This window comes from Sporisorium graminicola, chromosome SGRAM_7 (assembly GCF_005498985.1).
Source record: "Sporisorium graminicola strain CBS 10092 chromosome SGRAM_7, whole genome shotgun sequence".
In the NCBI taxonomy this organism is placed as follows: Eukaryota; Fungi; Basidiomycota; class Ustilaginomycetes; order Ustilaginales; family Ustilaginaceae; genus Sporisorium; species Sporisorium graminicola.
In genome coordinates this window covers 191,938-207,797 of record NC_043737.1, presented here as the reverse complement: position 1 = coordinate 207,797, position 15,860 = coordinate 191,938, and the positions used below count along the sequence as shown (strand labels likewise).

The window sequence follows — 15,860 nt, the reverse complement described above, 5'->3', positions numbered from 1 at the left end:
AGCCAAGTCTCCCTACGTTTTTCTTGCTCTCTGCGTCTCAATCATGGCTGTGGGCAGTCCAATTTTTGTACTCAATTTGCCAGCAGCCAACAGCTGTCTCTAAGCCCTCGCAGTCTCTCCGCATTGGGCTTCGACTTGTGCTGGCCACCTCAGGGCTGCTGGTGCTCTGCTGCTCGGTCAGTAGCGGAAAGGAAAGAGAGAATACAAATTTAAATCGAAGGATTCGAAAAGAAAAGACAACTACAAAAGGTTTTCCAGTTCTGGCGGCCGGAGTCACGTGTTGTCTCGCTCACCGATCTATTTTACCTCGTCTCCCTGTAATTTGACACGGACACAGCCAGTAAATCAGTCTCCCTTCGATACATTGCCGTTGCCTCAGTCGGGGATAAGAGAAACTCGGCTCGACAGCCAGTAGAGTCACTTTCGCAGTTACAGAGCGCAGTGAGACAAGCCCGTCGCAGGGCACGCCATCACAGAGGACTGAGAGAGCATTCCGCAGAGGTAAGGCGAGAGGCCAAAACCAAGGCAGCAGCGACTGTATCGCAAAGTGCTGAGTCCCAGGTCGAGAGAGACTGCACCAGCGAGCTGAGTGGTTTGTCGAATCGCTCCCAAGCCTCCAACCTCTCTTCCTCCACCCACTCATCACCCCTTCAAGAAAGGTAAGTTATCGCCGACGTCCACACCACTTCTCTCAGCAGCAGTATCCGAAACGCTACATATACCGAGCACCAACTTCTTGGCAGACTCCAGCGCACCTTTCGAGAAGTCTGTTCCTTCAGCCAATCTCCGGAAGACTGACTTGGTTCCCCTCTCGACCTTTGATCTCCATCCAATCCACCACCACACCAACTCAACACTCACACTCATCAGTTATTCAAGATGGGACGACGACCTGCTCGCTGCTACCGCTACTGCAAGAACAAGCCGTTCCCCAAGTCGAGGTACAACCGTGGTGTGCCCGACCCCAAGGTAAGTTTGCACAGCTCAGCAGCATAGACGATCCATTTGTGTCGGTCAGCAAACGGCCGAGCAAAGGAGGATGTGCATTCTAAACGGACAGACGTCGTCAACAGCAGGATGGAATCAGAAACCAGACTTGAGATCTTCATCACGTTTTTGGCGAGAAGATCCCTCACTGCATGACCAACACACCATGATGGACTACAGGATTGGAAGGATTGGCTCAGCACTGTATATCTCGAAGATGGACGATGAAGGGGCATGGCAAATAGCTTTCGGTGATTTGGAGTTCGTTCGGTCTAGACTTGCAGGTCTGGAAGGCGGATAGTGCAAAGGCTCTCAGCAATGGTATTGCCATACCAACCTACCAACGACGCAGAAGGAAACACTGGAAGCAAAAGAGTTGGACTGGTCTTCAAAGCGCCAAGAAATGGATCGGTCGTCGACGTCTCCTCTAGGACTAAAGCTGTAGGAGGTTCTCCGGCACACTGGATCGTCTGCTGTCCCATGAACGTTGGCTCACCCCTCTCGACATTGAATACTGACCTTCTTCCTCATCTGCCGCCGTTGCCCAACGCTTCGACTTGACTCGCCCCACAGATCCGCATCTACGACCTTGGCCGCAAGAAGGCTTCCGTCGATGACTTCCCCTTCTGCGCCCACCTCGTCTGCGACGAGCACCAGCAGATCACCTCGGAGGCTCTAGAGGCTGCCCGTATCTGTGCCAACAAGTACATCACCAAGACCTCGGGCAAGGACTCGTTCCACCTGCGTGTCCGTGTTCACCCGTTCCACGTCATCCGTATCAACAAGATGCTTTCGTGCGCTGGTGCCGATAGGCTCCAGACCGGTATGCGTGGTGCTTACGGTAAGCCCTACGACACCGTTGCCCGTGTCAACATTGGCCAGATTCTGCTCTCGGTGCGCACCCGTGACAGCAACAAGGCCGTTGTTCTCGAGGCCCTCCGCCGATCGCGATACAAGTTCGCTGGTCGTCAGAAGATCATCATCTCCAAGAAGTGGGGTTTCACCAACATGAACCGCGAGCAGTACGCCGAGGCCAAGGAGTCGAACCGTATCCTCAAGGACGGCTGCTACCTTCAGTACATCAACAACCACGGTCCCCTTGAGAAGAACCTCCGTCTCCAGGCCCGTGTTGCTGCCCAGAAGTAAATGGGTCTGCCCCCTTTACATCTGCTCGCTGCAAGCAGCGGTGTAGGCCCGGAACGACGATGGTAGCGGCTCTCATCGACTTGCCATCATCGCTGTCTCGTGCCAATGCGCTGTGGTTTTCCTCGATTCAATCACCGCACCTAGTGTTTGAGTCCTCTTCCAAAATGCCATGTTTTAGATGCAATCTGATCCATGCTTTTCTGTACCATCTCTTTTCGGTCGTGTGTGCGCGCGCGCGTGTGTGTGGGGCCACAGTTGGAGGCTGGGATAGTGGCTATGCCTATAACATACAGATGACGTCGGCACTGATCCAGGTCAAAGCCAGGGTGATACTGTGCCTGAAGAGGAGAACCCATTGCCAGCGGCCTCCTCTTTCACTGAAATCGGAGCCAACTCCAGCATGCAGCCGACGAGTCAGGCAGCAAACATCAGCATCTATCACACTCTCGAACGGTCAGCGGAGCACACTTGTGGCTGTGATGAGAATGCGAAACGATTCATGAAAAGCACGCATCTGTCCGTGGCTCTCTCACTGTGTTGCCATTCGTGTCAAAGAGCCAAGGCTGAGTCGACGATGCATAAAAAGTGTGCTGCGCTGCCCATCCTTACGGGATTTTGGGACTGTTTGTGCGTGTTAGGCCTGGTGCGAGTTCCTCTTCTTTTCACGCTTGGGGCAACCTCCACTCTGCGTGGCAGCAGGGTCCTCATCAACGAACTACAGAATCGACTTTGCTGTTGCCATCACATTGTATCATCTCGCTGCTAGCCCTCAAACTTGCTCCGAACCACATCGAGCGTCCAACAGCATCTTATTGCCCCTGCTGGCATTACCGGGGCTGCTGTCACTGCTGCTGCTGACGGGTCTGGCCAGCCCAGCTGTGCTACCCCGCCTCCGCCGCCCATCATGAGGGTCATAAGGGCCTACGATGGCCGCTCCATCGTGGTCAATCAGCCGCTCTCGCAATTCGCGTCACTCGATGACCTCCTCGACTGCCTCTCACTTGCCACCGAGATCCCCTCCGACGCTATCATCTGCATGACTTCGGATGGCAGCCAGCTCAAACAGGAGCTGCTCGATCGCATCATCCAGCAACTTGCTACTGCGACTTCACCCTCAGCATCTGCATCTACAGCTGTCGCCCAACCCCCACCTTCCACCTCATCTATGCACCAAGATGCACACGAGTTTTTCGTCTACAACCGCGAGTTCCTTTACACCGATCCCACGGAGCTCGCCGCCGAGCTTGCCGAGCAAACCGCTCTCGCGCCAGTGCTCACCATCCCCGATGCCGAGCTTTCATTCCCACCCACGCCCAAGTCGCTCGAAGCGCTCGTGGCATGGTCAGCCGAAATGGCCACGCTCGTTGCGACTCACGAGCATTCCTGCCGTGACCTGCTCGAGCACATCACACTCATCTCTCGCAGTCTCCAAGTGGCCTTGGCTAACCTCCGAGATCATGCCGACAATATCGAAAAGGGAGCCAAGGCACTCATCGACGATGTCGCACAGAAGGAGCTCAAGCGGATGCAGAGCTTGCTGCAGGGCTACGAACGCGATCTACGCATTCTTGCCATGGTGTCCATCCATCCCCGCCTCCAGTCCACCAGCGCGCAGATGGCCAACGCTGCTGCAGCCGCCTCCTCCTCCACCCCGGCCCACAACGGCAACACTAACGGACAGTCTGCCGTGTCCAAGCAAAAACATCGCACCCTCGGCGACTACATCAGCAAGTCCAAGATGAGCGCCGTCGCAGATGCCTGCAATCGCGTATACACTGAGCTCCGCGAACGCATCGAACGCATCGAATCGGATCTATCGCTCATTCGCAACGACACGCTGGGCTTGTCCGAGGAAGTCGAATCCACAACGCCAGAAGTCGCCGACGAGACATATCAGCGCGTCGTCGAAGCTGAAGCTCGCACACGACAGCTTCATGCATTCATCCACTCGACCTGCTCGCCAGACTCGCAAGGCTGGCCCGTGGCCGACAAGATCGACGCAGAAACCTTTGACGAGATCGCTCGCAGCGCAAACGAGCTCATATTGCTCGACGAAGTGGTGCGCGAGGGCGTCCAACGCTTGACACAGGACCGCAACGATATCCTGGAGCGCAGTCTCCATCTGCTCATCGACATCTCGGGCATCCAGTCCGAATTCACCGAGACAGGCTCCTTGCTGGCCGCCGTCGATGCCGATCTTCATTCCAATAAGCTCGATGGCTTCAAGCACCTCCACCGCCTCAAAAACATGCTCTGGGCCTATGGAGCTACGGTGGTCGAGGTGGTGCGGCGCCGCGAATTCGCCAAACACTTTCTCGGCAAGTCGCAGTCGCTCGCCGAGCTCATGGCCAAGGTCTCGGCGTCCGAATGGAAGCGGAGGCAATTCTACCGCAGCGACGTCTCTTCGCTCTTGCCCTGGGAGGTCAAGGGCATGGAAGATAAGCCGCCTAGTCTCGAGATCACTACACCGCGCGTCAGCAGTGAAGGCATGGCTGACCTGGGGCTCGCCGACTTGCAAGCGCTCTATGAGCTGCTGGATCAGGTCGACCAAAGGCTGCGCGAAGATTCGGACGGCGTCGAGGGTGCGGACAGCCCAATTCCGGAAGTCAAAGCCGCACTTCAGGCTCTTGCTGCAGCACTGCAAGATCTGGACGATGAGTTCATCAATCTTGTCAACGACCAGCTGCTCAACCGCAACGACGACGAAGAAGAGGCCTCTGATGAGGACGGCGATGAGAGTGGATCCGACACCTCGATCCGAGCCAGAAAGCGCCTGCGTCGTCGTCAGCGCCTCACTGCATCCCTCGCGGGCGCTAACGATCAGGAGTTGGCGCAACTTCGTGCCGAGCTCGCTGCGGCCAAGTCTGCCAAGGAAGAAGCAGAGAGGATGCTCAAGGCGGATAATGAGACGCGCATTGTTGGCCTCAAAGCTGATATCGAGACCCTCAAGCGCCAGGTGGAGTCAGGCAAAGCCGACGTGTACAAACTCGAGGCGGAAAAGCGCGAAAATCGCGGTCTCGTCGATACATTAACAGCTGATCTCGAGCTCGAGAGGGAGCGTCGTCTCAACATGGTCGATGAAGTCAATCAGCTACGCCGAGACCTGGAGCAAAGTCATCGAACCGAAGCTGAAGCCAAGCAAGAAGCGATGGAAGAGGCCGATCGTGTTGCCGAGCTGGAAGCACAAGCTCACGAGCTCCACGTCGAGCTTGAGGAAGCCAAGAGCGCACGCATAGATGCCAGCAACCGTATTGAGGCTCTGCTTAGCGAAGGATCCAGCGCCGAGGGTGAACTGCGCACTACCCAGGCTCGAATCGACGAGTTGACCGAGCAGCTGTCCAATGCACATGCCGAAGCGGCGAAAGCGCGGGAGGCAGCGGCAGAGGTCGAAGCAGCCAAAGAGCGCCAGATCCGATCATACCGTGCTGAAGCGGATGGCGACCGTGCCATCTTGGAAGAAAAGGTGCGAGCGCTCAAAGACGACTTGGATGCCAAGGAGAAGCTGCTCGAAAAACAGGCTGCCATCGCAACTTGGGCGGAGGAGAGTCGCATTCCCGATCGCGAGGCGATCGAGCTGCTTCGCGGTCAATTGAAAGCAGCCGATGTTGCGCACGAGGAGATCGTCAAAGAGATGGAGCATGCAAAGGAACTCGCCGACGAGGCCGAATCCGCGCGCAGAGAAGCGGAAGCGAGTCGACAGCAGTTGCTCGAGCGCACCCGTGGCTTGCTGGCTAAAACAAGCCTGCTGCGCAGAACAGTGCGAGCCATGCCTTCTCACTCCTCGTCTCGTCAGACGTCGTCTTCGGGTCCCGTACAGGCCACCGATGAGACTATCGCAGGCACCGCATCCACGCCTGCGCCAGCGATTTCGCCGTCAGGCGCAGCTGCTGCTGCACAGCGTGCTATCGCTGCGTCGACAGGCAGCCTGTCCGTATCCGAGCTCTCTGAATCGCAGCGTCAGGCTGCACTGGATGCCTTTGATGCCGAAGCCGAGGGCGCCACCTTCGAAACGACACTTGAAGCGCTGCGAGCGTTTGACGTGTCCGAGATGTACGACGAAGTCAAGGGCAAGCTTGAATCGCTCAATATCGTGGTGCGCAAATGGAAAAGGGCTTGGAAGTCGGCCAACGACAAGACCAACAAAGCCAACCACGCTGCCAGAGAAAAGATTGCATTCAAGAACTTTCAGGTCGGCGACTTGGCGCTCTTCCTGCCGACTCGTAGCTCGAACCTGGCAGTTAAGCCGTGGGCCGCATTCAACATCAGCTTTCCACACTTTTTCCTCAACGCCAAAGGCCCTCTGGCAGAACACTTACGGACAAAGGAGTGGATTGTTGCACGTATCACGAGCATCAACAACAAGGTGGTACCTGTCGCTGGCGACCGCCAAACAGGCAAGGACGACGACGAGGACGAGTCGGATGAGGATCCCAACCCATTCAGACTCCCCGAAGGCGTTCGCTTCTTTATGCTCGATGTAGAGACGTACGGAGGCCACAGTTCCGCGCCACCTGCTCTGAGGAGCCGCAAAAGCTCGTCGGCTGCGGTCGGCGGAGGAACTGATGCCAGCAATGGCCACACTCGATCTCCGCACAAGAAGGAGGCGCCCAGTTATCCCAGAAGTCAGAGCGAAAGTGCGGTGACCGTTCTCAAAGGTCTTGTCGACGACAACAAGGCTTCAGCGTCGGAGGAAGCAGCGCCTGTGATAGCCGAGCCTTCGCAGCTTGAGAGCACGCCGACCAAGGGGAGCATGGTACCGGAAGGTGTGGAGGAGGACCCGGCCGTTCCGGATGTGGATCCTGCCGCCGAGACTAGCGGATTTTCGCTGCAGTCAGATAAGCCCGATTTTGCGGATCAGTCGACACCTCCCATGCAAACGCCAGATACTTCGCCCCGCCTCGGATCGGCAGCGGTGCTCTCAGCATCAGTTTCCGCTGACAAAGGCGACAAGATACAACAGCCAAGTGCGAATGTAGATTCGCGCGCTTCTGCGTCAGCATCGGGTCTGACGCGCGCCTTGCGGAGCGCTTCTCCCGCCTCATCGTTCCGGACCGAGGGAGCACTCCCCAGCGGTGGAGGTGGTGGTAGCAGCGCAATTGGACGCTGGAGGGCAAGCTCGTCAGCTTCAGCGAACACTGCACAGTGGCCGTCGCGCAATATCACAGGCATCGCGGAAGAGTCCGGCGCCCGCCTCCGCAATGGTAACGATGGAGATGCTTCGAGCACGACAGGCTCCACGAGTCGTCGATCCACACTGATTGAACATGCCACGATTGCTCCTGCTTTTGGCCGTACTCCCAATAAGCGGCGCTTCGATGCTACAGGGCGAACACAGACTGGCTCGCCCTCCGGTCGCGCGGTCGCTAGGCACCATGACGGGACCGAAAGTCCCGAGGCTGGATCTTTCGACGGGCGCGGCATCACTTCTGCACCTGCATCACAGAGCCGGTCGGAAGGCATCACCATCCGTACATCACGAGCACTGCATTCTGATCTGTCGGACACGGCCGTGTCGAACCCATTTTCCCAATCTCCTGGGCCAGCGTCGTTGCCAGCTGATCGAGATGGGATGGGTAAGCTGGGACGGGGACAGGCGCGACGTAAATCGAGCCTGTACATTAGCTCCTCTGCGACAGCAACGACCAACGGGGGAGCGGAGAAAGATGACAGTGATACGGGTAGAATGGAAGCGCCCAAGGTGCAACGCTGGCCCAGCGACGCAGTCTCTAGGGCTTCGCAGCGCACGACATCGTCAGCGTCGGCGGCATCGGCAAGCAACCAGCCGGGAGGCATTCGCATCAATGGGCGAAGCATTGTATTTGACACGAGCGGACAAGCCGGCGCGCATCGTCGACAGGCTTCGTCTTCGACATCTGTTGCGACGACGGCTGTGACGGCGGCGCACGCGATCCCAGGTGCGTTCCCCTCGTCTTTCTCTTCATCAAGTTCACTCGCTGGCCCAGCTTCGCCTTCAGTGGGTCAAGATCGTTCTGATGAGTCAGGCTTCTCGTCGGTGCCGAGACAAACTTGGCGATCGCCCAGCTTGAGCGGGACGAATAGCGGTACAGTAGCGTCATCAAGCCGACCGAAGCTTGCCTCGACGCAGAAGCCGTCGTTCTTGAGCCAGACGTTGGGCCGCTTCACCGGAGCCGCATCGCAGGCGGTGCAAGCGCCTCCCTTTGCACCCATTCCGAGCGAGAGTGAGAGAACAACGATAGGCAAATCCAGCTCGGGTCGCAGTTCACAACCACGTCCGTCGTTGTTCCAGGCCGTTGCGCCGATGCACGAGGGAAGCTCCGAAGGGCAAACGCACAGGGGCACACCAGAGTCGACCGTTTCAGGAGTCTCAGGCTTTTCGAATGTGTCTGGCAACAGCGCAGAGGGGATGCTCAAGCGGTTGCATGGACAACAGGGCTCATCACAGCAACGCGGATGATCCCTCAACAATCTCAGTCTCCGTAAACCGGTGAAAACATCAATGTTACTTTGAACGAATATGGAACGCAGAGTACACAGTCCGTGAGGGTGTGCCGAGAGAAGTAATCGTATTCGCGCCTGGATGTCGGCATTGAGGCGGATCCGACAGGTAGATCTAATGTACAGAAAACACGTAGAGACTTGAGAGAGAGAGAACGTCGAAATAGCAAGAGAGAAAGAATGCAATGGGGTAGTGGCTGAGGGAGGGGTGGAAGCAGAAATGTTTAGATGGCCATGGCGACCTCATCGCTGAGAGCCTGGATCTGCTTGTGCAGGCTGGCGTAGTCGTCCGAGTAGTCCTCCTTTGGCTTTGTTGCGTCCTTGCCCTTGGCAGCCGCCTTCTTGCCGCCACCGGGGACAATCATGACGCAGCTCGTGGGGCGTTTGGTTGCGCTTGCTGCGCCCAGGGACTCCTTGGAGCTGACAAAGATGTATGGGTTGCTGGTGTCTTCGCAGAGGACGGGGATGTGGGACAAGATGTCGATGGGCGAAATGTCGCCTGCCAAGACGACAAGGCCCTTCTCGCCCTTTCGGAGAGCCTTGACGACCTCCTTGACCCCGCGCTTGACGTGACCGCGCGACTTGGACGCCTTTTTGGTGAGCTTGAAGAGCTTCTTGCTCATCTTGGGCTGCGCCAGAGGTTGAGCGATTTCGGAAATGTCGAGGGACGAGGATTCCGCCTCTTCATCATCCGATCCAGCATCAACGTCCACCTCGACCTTGATCTTCTTTTCCTTCTTGTCCTTCTTGTCCTTCTTGGATGGGGAGGCTTCGACGTCGGTCACGTCGACATCCATGGCAGCCACGTCGGACTTGCGCTTGGATTTCTTCTCCTTTTTAGATTCGTCTTTGGCCATTTTGCGTGTGGGTAGAGTGGCGGGGTTGAAGGGTGACGATGATGGTGAGGAGAGAGATGAAGCACGAGTTGATGATGATCCTCCAACAAGTTCAAGCGTGGAGAACATCTGCCCTAAAAAAAGGAAAAGTCGAAAATTGCAAGAAGATTCGTCAAAACGCCGCTATACTCTTAAATTTTCGATTAAAAGCCCACCGAATCCAAAGCGTTGAAGGGTCTAACAAATTTGTAATTTTGGGCCTTTCAACCTTTTGCCGATCACGAGGCTTTTTTTCGGTTCTTCATTTCTCTTCGTTGCAAACGGCCGCTCTATCGTGCGAGCATTCTGACTGGCCAGCCGCAGTTTTCCTGTTCTTCTACCTTGAACTCGTGAGAAGAGGAAAATGAAAAATTTGTGGTTCAAATCCAACTCAAAGATCCAGTCTCCTGCTTCTCACCGCATCACCATCATCATCATCATCATTCATCCCCTATCGCCATGGTCGCAAGTTTGCCCGCAGGTCGGTGCAACCTTCACCTGCTTCAACAACTTTCTTCCCGATCCACATAGCAGGCAGTGCTCTCTAATTGTAAGTGTCCTGCCACCAGCAAGTCTGGGTTTCTTGTAGGATTACACACAACCCCACGCATGATGTCTATGATTGCGTATCCATCAAATTTATACACGAATCATATGATCAGAAACGAGAACCTGCAATATGCACACGAGGAAGAAAGGACTGGCACTGACTTGCTTCTTGTGCGCATTGTTCTCGGAATAGAAGTGTTCGTTCAACCAGCTCCAGTATACCCTCTCGAACACCCACGGATCCCATCAGACGCTTTTCTAGAGGTGTGTTTCAAATTCGACCTGCCAAAGACATCTAAATCTCTCGGGTGACAGCACAGCACAGCATCGCACGTACGAAGTGAAGACAGCACCGTCCATTCCGACGCACAAAAGGATGCTATAGCATTTACAAACTAGAGTCTCGCGGTCTTGGTTCGCGTTAACTTCGCAAAGCTTACTGATTCTACGTCGCACGGTCTGCTGCTCTTCGCTGCTGCAACAAGCTGCGATGCTATACGTGCTGTGCGCAATCAAGATGCTCCAGTGCCCCTTGATTCGACATCGTTTTGCTGATCATTGGTGGGCGATTGTTGCTCTTCCTCCTTCGCTCGGAATAGACCTGGAAAGCTCGTTTCCGACACGATGCAATGCGTTCGTTCCGTTATGCCGCTGTCGAGGTACGCATTGCACCATTGCATTTGGCCGAGACAAGCAATGTCGATACGAAGTTTTGCTTCGCAAGCTCCCTCCATACCTCGGCCTAGGATTCTGGTAAGTTTGTGATTCTTCCCCAAGCTGTTCCGTTCCCATTCCTTGTTCCATCTCCCCTTCCCTTTCTTTTCTGTTCGACACTCGGACCTTTCCATCGTGATTGCTCCTTTCTGTCTATTTATTTGGCGCCGGTGCACGCGGCGCGGTTGAGCCTTTACGGGCTTGATTCCGCGTCCCTAGCACATTATCGTCTGATTGGGAGCGACATCCTCGACACATGAGGAAGCCATGAGCCTGCCTTTGCGGGCGGGCGAGTGGAAGTGTAAAAAACGCGACAACCCTGGCGGCGGCTTTTGCCTAGATCAATGTGCCCTTGTCACCTCTTCGCCTGTGTTGCGCTCCCTTTTAGCCGCCTGATCTGCTCTCTCGAGAGTGGTTCAGGTTTGGCAGAGAGGGATGTGCCGGGATGAATGTACTTGGGCTGGCACCCTAATTTCATAGCACTTGGAGTCAGGTACTATGTACCGATGCTTGTTTGAGGCTACAACCTAGGGTCTGGCCACATTTCTTTCCTTCTCGCGCTCTTTCCATCTTGTTGTCGCACTCGTGGCACGCTTCCATGACATGAAAAAGCAGAGCGTCGGTTGACTAACATGTTTCGACGATCGTGTTGATACGTTTTTGCAGATCAAGCCTTTACGACACGTCAGCCTGCAATCGTCTGCCGCTGCCTTCTTTACTCCGGATAGAGGCAATTCTACATACAGCAGCCCGGACTTTACCATGATCCTAAAGCAGTTTCCTCGCCATTTGGTTGACGGGGAAGGGTGCATCGTCGAAAGCCGGCTGCTTCCACACTGGCTCCCGATGCCACCCGACCCGTCCACGCATCAACGCCGGCATCTCTGTCCACCGTTGTACCCTGCTTCGTCTTCACCAAATAAGACTGTTGGTGAAGAGCAAGAGCAAGGGCAGGACGGCGTAGATCGATGGGAGCCTGTCTCACCAGCTCACGAGTTGCCGAGCGTCGGTAACAGCATTGCGACTAGACCGATTCTCCGTGTTTTTGTGTTAGCGTCCAAGAAACGCATCCACAAGCGCGCCGTGATTCGGCATCGTGCCAGAACTAGGCTGGTGGCTGCGCTTCGAATGGCTATCTTCCGTCTGCAAGATACCGAGCTCGACGTTGAACGCAAACTGGATCTGCGCAGGAACGTGCTCATGCTTGTCGCCAATCCTACGGCTTACGCCAAGCATATGGAGGCGCTGGTCAACGAGATGGAGAAGGCGCTGCGTCGCGTTGCTGCTCTACCCTCAACGGCGTCGTCTTTCCCCAGGAAGTTCGGCGGCAAAAGCGAACTGACCAAGACGGGTGCTTCTTCGCCGCGTGCGCACTCGCGCAAGGTCAAGGCCACTTCGTGAACAAACAGTAAGTTCTCTCTCTCTCTCTGCTGTTCGACCTTGCAAGGGCGAATTGGGATGCGACAAGAGCAACGGATCGAATGCGTTTGGCAAAGATTATCTTTGTATCTCTCCTGCGGGAGGATGCTGGAAATTACCGTCCGATATTGCTCCATGAAGGACACTTTTAAGGCTGATTAATGAGCTTCTACGCTTCATTCGACCGCTCTTGCCGTATCGCTAAGGGAACGCTCCCCTAGCATGTCAGAAAGAAGGAATATGACTGACAATACCTCTTGTCTCACATCGCCTCTAGTTATACCCCCCGTACCGACTCCAAACGCAGTACCTCGGTGCACGTACAGCACGGCAACAGAACGTAAGTACGAGCTATACAGTAAACTAAGTAGCAGAGAGAGAAAGAGAGGTGCTTGGGGCTTTGCTACGGGTCGTCGGTCTTACCAAACGCCAAGAGGCAAACTACAATGATGAGTTTCAACCAATATCACGACGGTCTTCGTACAAAGCCATGGCGAATCCGCCCTGCCACTAAACCCAATTTCAGGGCACCCATACTGAATCCAGTCTTTTGCATACAAAGACGTTGGAGACCGACCACCCCAGCACAAACCCCTCTCACCTCGCTCTTCAATGCGCGATCGTGGATGGCGATGCTGACGTTTTGTGTTTTGCTTTTGGTTGGCGCTTGGATTAGTTGATACCCTCACTTGGAATGATACCCTTGCATGTCCTTTTCATCGGTGGTGTTGTGTGAGAGAAGATGCGAGCAGTGATCATTGTTAACGTGTTGTGAAACGTGTTGAAGTTGCGCGAAGAGCGACAGGTCAAGAAGAGATAGCGGGTGCCCAAGTCGTTTCTGTTCAAGATTTAAGTGACCTCCATACTACCTTTATCAGCACCAGCGACCGCACACACGTCCGAAACCGCAGGTAGCAGTTTCTGGGATTCACATGGGCGTAGCGCAAAACATAAGCTGAACAAGTGGTACTAAAGATCCTTCGAGCCAGCTCGGCCGGGTGCGACGGCCTGCTTGGTCTCGTTGGGCACGCCTACGAGCAAGGGCAAGGTGAACGCATTGAGGCGCCTGAAGGGCCAGCTGAAGAAGCCGCCGAGGGGTTTGTGGTTCCAGCGGTCCTCGAAGCGGGTGATCTTGTTGGTGGTTGGATCGCGCTGCATGACCACGGTTGACTGTCGCAACAGGATACACACAAAACAAAGACTCGGGATCATCAGCACCACGAACACAAAGCGAGAAGAGAGATAGACGAGAAGGGCGGCTTACAATCATGTCCTTGGTGACGCCGAGGCCCTTGACCTTGTAGCGCTGCTTCTGGACGTACTCGACGGTGTCTTCGTGCTGCTTGGTCAGCTTCCACTCGAGCGTTTCGCTCTGCGCAAATGCGGCGGGCATGCCGTACCACTGCGCGAGGTACTGGCGGTGGCCCTCGGCGTGGCAAATCGGATCCGCAAACACGGCGCTCGGCGACCAGCGCGTGAAGATCGCAGGAGAAGGCTTGGCGCCAAAGAGATCCATTGCGTCGCGGATCAGCTGGGCAGTTCCTGGAGTTGGGTCGAGCGCGGGCGAGGATTCGTACCCCGCAAAAGCCTCCTTCTGCGGTGGGAGCGAGGGAGCGGACATGGTGGAGAACGGACGCGAATTTAAGGCGGCGGCAGGTCGGCCCAGACGAAAGTGTCGCTGAGAGGCTGCGATTGGCGAGGCTGCAGATGCGAACACAGGGGCGGCTGTAGAGAGCAGAAGTGCACCGCTAGCAGCAGCTGTGTAGAAACTAGGCAGTCGCGCGAGGGCGAGGTTGGTAGAAGCAGCAGTACCAACAGCAGTAGATGTGCTAGCGAGCGACAAGACGGTGAGTAGCGTAAAAAGTGTGCTGTTTGTCGATGGTGTATTGCTAGAGGTGGTGGTGATGGAGCGAGAGATTAATCCGATAGGGCCAAGTCTCATTGCGCTTTCTTGGAGTGATTCCGAGATCGATGGTGATGGTCGTTGCGTGCAAAGCAGTGGCAAGGATGATCTCGACGCCTGACAAAGTGTTTCGAGCGGCAATCGTTCCTTGCGTTACGGAGCCTCTCAGTCAGCGTTCTTCGCCAGTGACAGCATGGCTCTCGAGCAGCGAGCGTGGGGGGTGAATCATCTTGAGTCGCTCTTGGTAACACGAGCTTGTAAGTTGATTGACGGGTGAATGTGCCTCCACAACTGTCACTCGCGTGGCTTGGCCGGAGACAAAAAAAAGTTCAGGTCAGCTTGGGCCGATTCCGCGGATGTATGTGTCCAACACGAATAACGGCTGGTGTGAGATCACGTTTAGAATTGGTCTTGCAAAGGATATAATTGGCGGTCGGAGCGCGCCGTCTCGTGCGGTTGGAAGAAGGGAAAATAGCAGAGATCGGAACCTTTTTCTTTTTCTGCCTTCGCCTGTCCACTCTCTCGTGCTTTTCCGAAGAAGCCTGCTCACCATCCCTATCACCATCACCGCCAAGTCAACCAGAGCCACACATACACAATGGCAGCATCAGCCTCGCGAGCGACCTATCGCTCTCTACTGCGCGCTCACAAGCGCAGCTTCACCCACTCCTCCCGCTCCTCCGCTGCTTCCTCCTCCTCCTCCTCATCATCCTCATCAGCAACACCATCTACGTCAACATGGCAGCCATTGCTCAAACCAGGAGTCCTTCCCGCATACGACGAAGCGCTCTCCTTCCTGGCCTCGCACTCGTCGTCGCTCCGCACCCGCATCGCATCGCTCGACAAGGACCACGCTGATCTCTCTGCAGACGAGCGAGCACAGCTGAAAGAATCGCTCGAAATTGCCGCGCTCATTAACGACCCTGCCACGCTCGCTGCGTTCCAGTCCTCTTCCGCCACTACCTACGATGCGTCCAACCCGGCGTTCCGACACCTGCGCGAGCGGCTGTGGCGCAAAGACTCGGGCGTGCTCGCCAAAGTCATGGAGCGGTGCACGCTCATGCACGTCTTCCCGGACGTCCTCCCCGGCATCACACCCACTGCCGACGTGCAGCTCAGCTTCGGCCAGGGTGAGGGCCTCACGGACCACACAAGCAGCGGGGGCGAGGTGCTGGTGGGTGCATTTGTCGACCCGACTTTGACGCTCAACCCGCCCGAGGTGGCTGTCAATGTGTTCCATACCGAGACCAAGAAGTATACGCTGGCGATTGTGGACCCAGACCAGCCGGATGAGGAGCGCCAGACGTTTAAGACGAGTCTGCTGGCACTCAAGACCGGTTTGGAGCTCAGCGCGACGGCCGACCCGAGCGTGGATTTGACGGCAGGAATCGACGCGGACTGGATCCCGCCGCACCCGCAGCAGGGCACGAAATACCACCGATACGTCACTGTGCTCTTCGAGCAGCCGCACGATCTCCAACAGCTCGCACCGGTGCCCGATCGACACGACTTCAACCTGGCCGCCTTTGCATCGCAGCACGGACTCACCCCGGCGGGCATCCACTTCTGGCGTGCCCAGTGGACCCCCGCGTCGGCACCCACCGTCTCGAGCATCTACACGGACGTGCTCAAGACCGCGGAGCCCAAGTACACCAAGCCGCCGACGCTGGACAAGGTGCGCAAGCAGATCGGCGACATTGGGTCCAAGTGGTTCTCCTAGGGCGAGCGTCGGCTCGAGCGCCAGAGAGTTGCTGTTAACTTCGTCTGGCTCTAGACGTACGGCTCTGTAA

At 56.1% G+C, this 15,860-nt stretch overlaps 6 protein-coding genes across 6 annotated transcripts; 4 read left to right on the top strand and 2 right to left on the bottom strand.

Moving 5' to 3' along the window:
* Positions 1-879: 879 nt before the first annotated feature.
* On the top strand, positions 880-2,133 carry EX895_005528 (uncharacterized protein; the record flags this gene model as incomplete). The annotated part of the gene is made up of 2 exons (XM_029886120.1): positions 880-969; positions 1,561-2,133. The coding sequence occupies 2 exons, from the start codon at positions 880-882 to the stop codon at positions 2,131-2,133; spliced, it is 663 nt and encodes a 220-aa protein (XP_029737351.1).
* Positions 2,134-3,037: 904 nt separating this feature from the next.
* On the top strand, positions 3,038-8,569 carry EX895_005527 (uncharacterized protein; the record flags this gene model as incomplete). Its single annotated transcript, XM_029886119.1, has 1 exon — positions 3,038-8,569. The coding sequence occupies one exon, from the start codon at positions 3,038-3,040 to the stop codon at positions 8,567-8,569; it is 5,532 nt and encodes a 1,843-aa protein (XP_029737350.1).
* Positions 8,570-8,834: 265 nt separating this feature from the next.
* EX895_005526 (uncharacterized protein) lies at positions 8,835-9,467 on the bottom strand (the record flags this gene model as incomplete). The annotated part of the gene is made up of 1 exon (XM_029886118.1): positions 8,835-9,467. One exon carries the CDS (start codon positions 9,465-9,467, stop codon positions 8,835-8,837), a length of 633 nt encoding a protein of 210 aa, XP_029737349.1.
* Positions 9,468-10,730: 1,263 nt separating this feature from the next.
* Positions 10,731-12,149, top strand: EX895_005525 (uncharacterized protein; the record flags this gene model as incomplete). Its single annotated transcript, XM_029886117.1, has 2 exons — positions 10,731-10,787; positions 11,415-12,149. 2 exons carry the CDS (start codon positions 10,731-10,733, stop codon positions 12,147-12,149), a joined length of 792 nt encoding a protein of 263 aa, XP_029737348.1.
* Positions 12,150-13,136: 987 nt separating this feature from the next.
* Positions 13,137-13,788, bottom strand: EX895_005524 (uncharacterized protein; the record flags this gene model as incomplete). Its single annotated transcript, XM_029886116.1, has 2 exons — positions 13,137-13,337; positions 13,432-13,788. The coding sequence occupies 2 exons, from the start codon at positions 13,786-13,788 to the stop codon at positions 13,137-13,139; spliced, it is 558 nt and encodes a 185-aa protein (XP_029737347.1).
* Positions 13,789-14,668: 880 nt separating this feature from the next.
* On the top strand, positions 14,669-15,790 carry EX895_005523 (uncharacterized protein; the record flags this gene model as incomplete). Its single annotated transcript, XM_029886115.1, has 1 exon — positions 14,669-15,790. One exon carries the CDS (start codon positions 14,669-14,671, stop codon positions 15,788-15,790), a length of 1,122 nt encoding a protein of 373 aa, XP_029737346.1.
* Positions 15,791-15,860: the final 70 nt, after the last annotated feature.